The sequence below is a fragment of the Aphanomyces invadans genome (assembly GCF_000520115.1).
Source record: "Aphanomyces invadans strain NJM9701 unplaced genomic scaffold supercont1.3, whole genome shotgun sequence".
Taxonomy (NCBI): Eukaryota; Oomycota; class Saprolegniomycetes; order Saprolegniales; family Verrucalvaceae; genus Aphanomyces; species Aphanomyces invadans.
The window spans coordinates 1,696,980-1,706,957 of NW_008580148.1; the positions used below are offsets into that span (position 1 = coordinate 1,696,980).

At 55.1% G+C, this 9,978-nt stretch overlaps 4 protein-coding genes across 5 annotated transcripts; 2 read left to right on the forward strand and 2 right to left on the reverse strand.

Moving 5' to 3' along the window:
• Positions 1-33: 33 nt before the first annotated feature.
• Positions 34-1,673, reverse strand: H310_02197. Of its 2 annotated transcripts, XM_008865626.1 has the most exons (5): positions 1,258-1,673; positions 975-1,202; positions 797-928; positions 714-748; positions 34-663 (listed from the first exon to the last, which is right to left on the reverse strand). In XM_008865626.1, the coding sequence occupies exons 1-5, from the start codon at positions 1,647-1,649 to the stop codon at positions 155-157; spliced, it is 1,296 nt and encodes a 431-aa protein (XP_008863848.1). In that variant the 5' UTR covers positions 1,650-1,673; the 3' UTR covers positions 34-154. The 2 variants fall into 2 exon arrangements, with proteins under 2 accessions (XP_008863848.1, XP_008863849.1); XM_008865627.1 differs by having other exon boundaries at positions 34-748.
• A 277-nt stretch (positions 1,674-1,950) lies between these two features.
• On the forward strand, positions 1,951-3,034 carry H310_02198 (hypothetical protein). Its single transcript, XM_008865628.1, has one exon. It carries the CDS (start codon positions 2,013-2,015, stop codon positions 2,820-2,822), a length of 810 nt encoding a protein of 269 aa, XP_008863850.1. The 5' UTR covers positions 1,951-2,012; the 3' UTR covers positions 2,823-3,034.
• On the reverse strand, positions 2,776-4,147 carry H310_02199 (hypothetical protein). The gene is made up of 3 exons (XM_008865629.1): positions 3,950-4,147; positions 3,510-3,889; positions 2,776-3,460 (listed from the first exon to the last, which is right to left on the reverse strand). The coding sequence occupies exons 1-3, from the start codon at positions 4,119-4,121 to the stop codon at positions 3,194-3,196; spliced, it is 819 nt and encodes a 272-aa protein (XP_008863851.1). The 5' UTR covers positions 4,122-4,147; the 3' UTR covers positions 2,776-3,193.
• Positions 4,148-4,850: 703 nt separating this feature from the next.
• Positions 4,851-9,963, forward strand: H310_02200 (hypothetical protein; the record flags this gene model as incomplete). The annotated part of the gene is made up of 4 exons (XM_008865630.1): positions 4,851-5,503; positions 5,563-5,893; positions 5,951-9,882; positions 9,945-9,963. 4 exons carry the CDS (start codon positions 4,851-4,853, stop codon positions 9,961-9,963), a joined length of 4,935 nt encoding a protein of 1,644 aa, XP_008863852.1.
• Between the last annotated feature and the right edge of the window lie 15 nt (positions 9,964-9,978).

Here is a 9,978-nt window from a genome sequence, read left to right on the forward strand (position 1 = left end):
TTATAGCGTGGATTCGCGTGAAAAATCATCCCACGGGAAACCCCCGCGGCGGTTCAACCGCTCCCACCGGCGGTGGGGAAGAACTTTGAGGGGGGTTTTTGTCGAGACAGTGAACAGTCCATTATCGTCGAGACTGGGGGTATCAAATTGGGGCTTAGTTGGACCTTTCGTCACGGTGGTCGAGAGGCGACTGGCGCCACACGAACTCTTCGACGAGGTCGACAGTGTCGTGGCGGCCCTGGCTGCAGCTATTGGGACACGTGTACACGACGAGCGTTCCCCAATCGAGCTCGCGCTTGGCGTTCGTCGTAGCCGCGAGGGACTCGATCGAGTCATCGCCAGCCAGCTTCAAGTGATAGAGTAGTTGCGGCATGACCTGGAATTCAAACAAACGGGGTGCGCCACAGGACGAACACGCCGGAATTTCGGCCGGTCGGTCGTTCGAGTGAACCCACAGAACAGCATCTTGTTCGTTCCATCGGCAGTATCGAAGAACTTGGTCCTTGGCGAGCGCCACGCGCGTCAAAAAGGCCAGGTACGTCTTGTCGACTGCCGGAGACGACCCCAACAGTGCCGACAGATCCTTTTGCGAAATATCAATCGCCGAGTCGTCCGTAAACACGTCCTCGTTTTGGTCCGAGGCGACCCGTCGGGAAGATTGGGCTGCATGACACACTGCAGTTGAGCCAAGTCCTGATTTGTACTCGCCATACCTCGTTCAAAAGCCTCCATCATCTTGGCTTCCGTTCTAAATCGATTGACTTGAGTCCAAGTGTTGCTCATGAGCCAGACGTACGTGTTCTGAGCGACGGAGGAGGCTGGCTCGGGGTCGATGTGAATCGCGTATTCAGGAAAGAGGTACTTGGACCCGTTATCCTCGAGTGTCGTGGCGTGTTCAACGTCTTCGAAAAGCTCTTGCAACGCCAGGCTATCGAATGCTTCGTAAGTGCTAGCGAGACGAACGGCTGGCTTACCATTGGGGGCAGTCCTGCTTGTGGCCATGTTTCCAATGGTCCTTTTGGTGCTCCTTGGAACAATAGTGAGCCACATGACATGCACTGCACGAAAACATGGCCTTGAGGCCGCACAAAGCGCATCGCTTTAGCGACCGGTCTACATGGTCAAGCGGTCGGTAGTTGACGTCTTCATGGTTGGCGTAAAACAGGTTGTCCTGGGGCAGTTGGCAGCGAAACACGCGTGCACTGCATCAGACACGCAAACCGTGTTAGAGTCTTCACGACCGATGGCGAGACGTACTGGCCAAGGCGAGCACAGTCGCTGGTGCGGCAGCAAAACAAGTACAGCGAGCGATGGAACGCTTGGTCGGGGTGGTCCAGCGGACAGTAGATTTGCAGCAGGAAACTCATGCTCTTGTCACAACCATTGCACTTGACGTCCACGTGGGTGTTGGGATGCAGCCATACGGGACTTCCGCCGACTTTGCCGCCATCCCAGTCGCCGTATGGCCCATGCAAGTGCACTTCCTTCTCACCAAGAAAACCCAACTCAACCTCCATGTCTCCGCCTTCAAGCTCTACATCCTCATCATCTTCATCTTCGTAGTTGGTGGCTTCGAATGCAGCACCCTCGTTGACGCCGCCGTCCTCAAGCACGACGGTCTCACCGCAGTCGGCACTTGGGACGGTCATGATGTTGAATACTGGTTGATGGAAGTCGTTCAAGCTGCTTTGATTGGTCGTCCTATGCTACATAATTTCAGCCAATCAAACTTCGTGACTCTGCCGGAGTGCTTAATCGAATTGTACAGTGTGGGTTACTTTCACGGGAGGATTTTAAAATTCGACCCATTATTTTAAATATGGCACTTTAACATGATGAGGCAGCACAATCTTTAAAAAGCCAATAAAATAATCGATGATTAATTAAATTCGATGAGAGACTCCTAATTTCATCGAGTCCAGCTCTGCGTGCATTTTCCATGTAGTGTATCGAAAAATATTTGTACTTTAGCGAGTTGGTGAAGTGTCGCTCGGAAGGACGACTTGAGCGAGATGATGCAAGCATCGGTGGCAAGCCACCGCATGGAAATCGACGACGTTCAAGACCGCGAAGACATGGAGATAGAAATGGCAGAACTGGGGCTCTCTGGAAGCCCCAACCTTCACAGCAGCGGTGCCAAGGTCGATGTCGAGCTGCGGCGGAAGCTGGAACGAGAAACCATCATGAAGCATGATTCGACACAACTCAAGTTTAAGGAAGCGTGGTTCTTCATTGAGACGTCGTGGATGGACATGTGGATGAACTTTGTCCTGCACGACGGTCCGCTGCCAGGTCCGCTGTCGAATCAATCGTTCTACACCCGCGACAACACACTCCGCAAGGACCTTCAAGTCACCAAGCACTACCGGTGCGTGAATCCTCGGGTGTATGCCATCTACGCCGAGATCTACGGCACTGGTGGCGCGTTTCCGATCGCTCGTTACACGTTGGACATCTACGCAACGCCTATTCTGCGTGACGACGTCCTCGAGATACTCAAGCTGCCAGAGTTGAGTGCGTGCGTCGCGGTGACGGAAATGCGCGAACAGTACGAGGAATGGCCAGAAGACCCGGAGCCAGTGATGGGGTGGTGCAGCTGGATGTACCAGTGCTGCTGTCTGTGCGACCGACTGCCCACCGTGCTCGGTCGCATCTTTGGCGGTCCAACCTATGCTGCCGTGGCCACGGACAAAACCAAACGACGCAAATCCAAGTCGTCGAAGAAGAAAAAGCGCCGGCACCACGACGAAGAGAGCGACGAGAGTGACAGCGATGCAGACACAGAGGAAACGAGTTCACTTCTGTCGGACGATCGAGATTAACAGCATGGTACCCCTACAAGTTCTTTTCTAGTCGACCGCATGCGGTCCGTTTTCGACTCGCACGGACAACAGTTTGGCGATGATTGCAAAGCTGAAGCAGCCTTGGGGATCGGTAAACCCCCATCGAAACGTGACCTCGTCGACCGACTTGGGTGCACATACCACGACAACTAGATTCAGACTACCAAGACGAATGGGATCGAGCAGTGGAAACTTGGCGTAGTGGCGAATTTTGGAGTTTTGTCTCGGGGGTCGTGTGAAATGGCATGCCCGGTTGTCACGGGGTGGGGGCTCGATTGTGAGCGATCGCTGGCTGTGGCTCGACCACAGGAGATAGTACTGCTTCACTGGTCCTTCGTTCGGTTTACTATCTACGCCGTCGAGTCGTCCGAATGATACGGCCGTGGCAACGTCTGGACCACCCGGACAAAGACGAGCGAGGCAAAGATGAGGCCGAGGAGAGTGCCCATCGTAACGTCGACGGTGTGATGCTTGAAGTCTGTCACGCGGGTGACGGACACGCCAAGGGCAAAGAGGAACGGTGCTAAGGCAGGCAGGAATAGTGCTTGGCGGCAGATGGATGTCGTGCGGGTGGTCAGGCTCGATGGGCGATGGAAAATCGTCCACAACGCGTAGATCTAGGCATTCGAGACCATCCGTCCAGAGCGTTCAGAAGGAAGGACGTACTGTGGCGTACCACCCGGCGGCCGTGCCAGTGGAAGCGTGCCCAGACGGAAACGACACCATCGACTTTTCAAACTTGTTGGAATCCACAGAGCATTGGTACGTGGCATTGACCAAGCGCGGTTGGCACACGGATGCAAAGTTGGGACGCAAGTACCCCACGCTAAACTTGATGAGTTCGGTCGTCGCAATCGTAAGCAGCACTGCCTCGACCGCGCCAAGCAGCACATTCACGAGCGTAACGTAAAACTGCCGCCGCGATACCGCATGCTGGAACGTAAACTCGAGGACGACGGGCACGACGACACTAATGGCACCGCTGAGCCCTACGAGAAGCGGGTACGAAACAGTATCGTCATGGAATGGATGCGTGGTTGCCTCGCCTACAGCCACGAGTTAGACAATTCGCCGCGTGAATGGCACAGACGCCATCGCCGACGCACTGATGGTGGGATTGTACGTGTTGTAGTACCGCGGGTTCGGAGACGTTTGCACCGCCCACCCTGCAATCGACGCCCACACGATCATGGACACCAGCGGGGAGATCCACTGGACGTCCTGCCACAGCGGCGCTGGCTTGGGAGCTTGCTCTTCTTCCCGTCGTACGAAGTTCATGTGGAGCTGGCGAAAGTGAAGTCAGAGCTTTCCTATATCTAGTTTGACCAATCAAAATTCAGGGACGAGAGGCCAAGCGCCAAGCCGCGACACAAGTCACCCGAACTTCGCGACGACGTTGTCCGTCTTCGCCTGTAGTCCCTGGTGACTGGCGTCGGGTAAGCGGCACCAGGTTGAGAAGCGAAAGGCCTCGTCAACGAGTGGTGTCGGCTCCAAACGGCTGTGGCTATCTGCCACCGATCGTTGCATGCGTTTGATGTTTGGCCATCCCGAGGTAGACCAAACGTGTAGGTCTGGACGACTCGAGTTCATGGCCACAAGTGGCTGTACTTGCGTCGAAGGGGGGACTGTGGGCCATTCACGGACAAAGCTCTGGCACGTAAGAACTCGTACACGTGCCGCAATATAGATATAGCTTTCAATGGGGACACTTGACGTCGGGCTGTGGTAGCCACGATTCTCGTCGATTCAGAATACGACGATCCGCAGCAAACACAAACATCTACAAGACCCTCGTCGGCATGCACAATCATAGGACGGGATCGCACACTAGCTGAATCCTGTTATGCAGACACGCAGGCGACCAGCACCCTCTCTCTGTCCTTCCCTAGACAGTGCGCTGAAATAGTTGCGTGGACGACGCGAGTTGCACAACGAAAATCGGTGACCGCGAGGTGTTTCGGAGCCGTTACCGAGAGCGGTTTCATGCGAAACCCCCGACCAACCCCAATGAAAGGCACCTCCGCTCAAAACGTGGAGCTCTCGAAAGGTGAAGGCGACCCGACGGACTCTCACGAAACAAACAACACAATGACGACGGGGCATTTGGCACGGCGGGCCAGCCATATCGTGCCGACGACAATACCTGGTTCCCACAGCCGCAAGAACAGCACGACCAGCCCGACTCCGCGATTGAAAAAGCGCACATCTATCATACCGAACGATGACTTGACAACACTGCCACTGTTGGAGCTTCCTCCATCGTCGAGTCGGTCCGCTGCGTCGTCGCCACCAAGTGGTGGCGCCCGGTCGACGTGGATCACTCCTCGGCTCCATGACGAGCTCATGAACAACGATGGTACCTCGAACAAATCGTCTGGAACGTTGGGCCTCGAAAAAAGCTTGGAGCTGCTCGAAAAGATTCTCACCGAAGGCATATCGCCAACCAAGGACCATGCTCCACGATACGCGACACCTCCTGTCATGGCTAGCGCCCCCAAATCGCCACCCCTCCGGCTCGGCGACACCGAACGCAAACCTTCCATTCAATCGCTAGCATCGCCTCGGCGCATCGAAGAGCTCTACGACACCATTACAATCTTGCGCCAAGAGCTCGACATGGAGAAGGCGCAAAATCGAGCCCACGAGAGCGGCACCGCCGGGTACGGTCGGCAACATGGCACCTGCACATGGACACATGGGTGTCACCGTTCGGACGTAGGTCTACAGCATACTCGATGGACGGTGGCAGCGACAACTACTACTCTGCGCTCGGCCGAAACGCAGAGCTCCACATTCGAGCGCGCAAGTTTGAGTCCGCCGCCAACTCGATGCGCGAGGACTTGGAAGCGTCGAAACTCGACCAGAAAAAGACGCTGGACCAGGTCAACTCGCGCGAAGAAAAGTTGCGCAATGTGATCAAGAAGAACAAGTGCCTCATGGCGGAATACGAAGTCCTCAAAGACCAATACGTGGAAGAAAAGGTCAAGAGCGTCGAGGTGTATCGAACGATGGCTCTGGAGAAGAAGCGCCATGATACGGCGCGCGAAGAGGTTCGAGCGAGCTGTTTGCACTCGATCATCGTCGTGTGTGAATCGACCTCTCCGTAGATGGAAGCTGCGAACAACCAATTGCGCAAGCAGCACGATGAACTCAAGTCGCAGCTGCAAGCGCTGACGGTAGCCCATGCGACCGAAGTAAAGGGACTGCAAGCCACCCTCGAGACAACGCAAGCAGAACGGGATCGGTTGGTGTTGTGCGTGGCCGAGACACGCCATCGATTCAAAGCGTATAAAGACCGCGAAGCCAAGGCTGCTGTCGCCGCGCGAGACCAAGTGACTGAATCGATGCAACTCGAACATGCGATTCGAATTGAGAAGTTTCAGAACGAGATTCGGCAGCTGCGCGACAAAGTAACCCAACTCGAACAGTCCAACCAACTCCTGAAACGGGAGCCGCACCTGTCGCCGCTCGAGCTCACGCAACGACGGCACCAACTCTTGAACACGATCACGACTCAAGAAGCGGATCTCATTGCCATGTCCACGAGGGTGCAAGAGCTCGAAACGATGCTGGCATTTGCAAAATCCCAGCAGGAACAGCAAGCGGGCATGCTCCGAACAGCGCAGGAAGCAATGGCCAACATGCTCCACGATCGCGAAGTACAAGCATTTGAGCACTTGAGTTGGCATGCGCCCCCACGGACTCCCTCGACGCCCCCCTTGATTCCAAGCAGCCAGGTTGCAACACAGAATTCGGTGTTTCCGATGAAATCGCCCGCCTCTCCTTCGCCCCAGCTGACTCCCCGAGCTCCGGCGTCCGCCCCATCTCCGCGCGTCCAGCAAACAAAGCGAAAAGGTCAGTTCCGAAAAGCCGACGCGCCACAGTCACTGACTCCCGCACCTCCTCCAACTACGTCACCCGCTCCATCCACACCAACCTCCCCGAACGACCAAAACCTGACAGTGTCGAGCTGGAAACAAGAAGTTCGGGGGCTTACCGAGAAAGTCGAAGAATACAAAGCCATGATCGTGTCCCTGTCGAGCGAAATCGACAAACTCAAGACGGAGCGCAAGAAAGTGACTGTCCAGAAGCAGACCGAGATGCACGACAAGCACCAGGCCGAAATCGAAGCGATCCAGCGGCAACTTGTTGAAGCCAAGCTAAACGAGAAGCATTTGGCCGAGGCCCTGGAAACGTACCGCAACCAAGAAGCCAACAAAGCTGCTCAACTCATCCAAATCAAAACGCGGGGAGCCGTCGCGCGGTACAAGCTCAAAGCAAAGCTGAAAGCCACGCGGATCTTGCAAGCTCAATTGCGAGGGTTCGCCGCGCGGAAACGCACCAACTTACGGCGGCCCTCCGTCGTGTCCGTTCGGGATGAGCGGCGTATGCAGTCGGCGCCCGTCAAAGTCACCGACACCACGGACGTGTATGTCGAGTTCTTGGCCGTCCCTCCATGTGTGAAACTCGAGCTATGGATTCATAACCAACTCTTGACCAAGTACATCCCGAACCGAAGCATTCCGTTGTATGTTGCAAACGGCGCCAAGCTGCTCGACAAGGGTCGCAACGAGCTGCAAGTTGCGCTAGCCGACCTGGTCACGTACGACGCTTCGTCGCACTTGCTGACATTGCCGTTTTTGCCGCCAGAAGATCTCGTCGCGAAAGCGCAAGCGAAGGCCGCCGAGAAGATTCAAGCCCGTGCCAAGGGATTCATGGTACGACGGTCGTTGTTCGAAGACAACAAACGCCGGCAAGGTGCCGCCGCAGTCATCCAGAGCCACACCAAGGGCTATTTCGCTCGAAAAACGTACAGCAGGAAGTCGAAAGCGGTGGTACAGATTCAAGCGCAAGCCAAAGGATTCATTGTCCGTCGGCGCTACCAGCATCAAAAGGAAGCGCTGGAGAAGATCCAAGCCACAGCCAAAGGCAGCTTGGAGCGCAGAGCGTACGAACACAAACGCGCTTCGATTGCAAAGATCCAAGCGCAATCAAAGGGCTACCTCGCACGCAAAACGTACGAGGCGAAACGGGAGGCGGCGGTCCGAATCCAGGCAACGGCCAAAGGGCGCATCCGCCGCCTGTCGTACGTCGACTACCAGGAAAAATCCAGAGCCGCCAAGTCGATTCAAGCCCGGGCCAAGGGGTACTTGACGCGGAGAGACATGATCGACATGCAAGAGTCTGCGATCAAGATTCAGTCGCATTTCAAGGGCCACTTCACACGGCAAACCCGACGCCGGCAGGCGGAGAGCGCCACCCGCATCCAAAGCGCTCGCCGAGCATACATGGAAAAGCAAGCGTTCCAATTCAAGCGGCAAGCGATCTGCAAAATCCAAGCTGGGATCAAAGGTTTCTACGATCGTCAGCGCATCTGCCTCAAGCCTCGTCGCCAACGACTCAACGAGATGGACGAGAGGCGCGCGGACCACCGTTTTCGACGCCATGTCGAGTCAAACTTGGTCGAGTTTCGCATTCATTGCCTCGACAGCCCCCCGTGCGTAAAGATCGAAGCGTTATTTCACAAGCATGTCTACAGCACGTTCGTCAAGTACCAGGACATCAATTTCTTTGTCGGGTTCGGCATGCAATTATACCACGAGAATCCCGAAACGCTGGCGAAAACGTTTGAGCCGCTGCTGTCGCTAGTCCCTGACGATGGCCCGCACGGGTATCGCGTCGTGATTAAGAAGAACTGGGACATGATGGACCCGGTAAAGAAAGTCAGCCCGTCGTGCGACCAAGCGGAGCACTTGAGCGTAGTTGCGCGCGCCCAGACCATTGCAAACAAGATGGCCGATATCGAATTGCTCTCGGCACAGCTGCGTCAAGACATTGACGTACCGGAAGTGGCTGGTTTGGAAACGACGACAGACCAACTTGTGAACGATCCTATCGAATCAAAAGCACACATCGAGTTGTCAGAGGAACGGCATGGCCAAGAGATTGCATCCATCAAGATCGAGCAAAGCGATGGGAACGAAGACTGCGCCAAGGAGTCGTCTGACTCGGAGACGGACGAGGTCGACGCAAGTACCCCCATCGAGATCCCGATGTGGCTCGTCAGTTTAGACATGGAAGAAGAGAACGACTTCAAGACCGTTTTGTGCGCTGTCGAGGAGGACAACGAGCACCTTTCCCCGAATTCGTCGCTCGCCAACCTTCGATTCTCCATCACGCACGGGTATGCTATGGTTGAGTCTGTCAACGCCCTGCCTGTCATCTATGGGACGTGCTCGCACGACTTGTTTGACCAAACCATCTTGCAAGACGCGTGCAGCGATCACAATTTGCGCAAATCGTTTGCAGAATCATGGACAACAAACTTATTGAAAGAGGCCGCAGAGGTCTGGAGAGCGCGGCACCCAACGCGTCCACGACGGCAGTCCACCAACTTGGACGAGCGTCTCCTTGATCTGAATGCATTGACATGCCCAAACCAATCTACCAAAGGCAAATGTAACGACGGAGAAATTGTGCTCCGAGTGGAGCACCATGTTCGTACTGAAGCTGCGGACAAATTTACGCATCAACCGCGTTTGGACCCGTCGAATGAAGGCCGTTGTTCGAACGATGATGCCGAAGGGGCTCCGATATCGAACGAAGAACATGACGACAACGATTCGACCCTCGCTACCGGCCATGCTCCATTCCACGAAGGTACACTGGTGGAACCGCCCCACAGCCCCGAGAAAGTGCTTGCTTCGATTGCCATCCGAAATGTTATCGACAACACCTTGCGGAAATTGTCCGTGCCGTGCGGTGCTCTCGCCACTACAAATTGGAAAGAATATATCGAGGACAATAATGGATGCGACTGGAGAAAAGAAGCCACCTCAACGTCGCCCATCCAACGGTTTGTCGCCCAAACACTTCGTACCGGCATGGACAACGTGGCAAATTTCAATTCACCGCGCAGAGGTTCATTCAGTCTCGACGTATATCTCCTCGACTACACAACTACTGAATGCGTTATGGCGCAAGCCAAGCTCATCACAGACATCGAGCAAGAACTCGATGAAGACAATCGACTCGAAATGTCACGGATCGTCGACAAAACATCCATTCAAACAACAACAAAACTTGATGCGACGTCAGTAGCCAACCTTATCAACAATAAATCAGCCACAGTGGA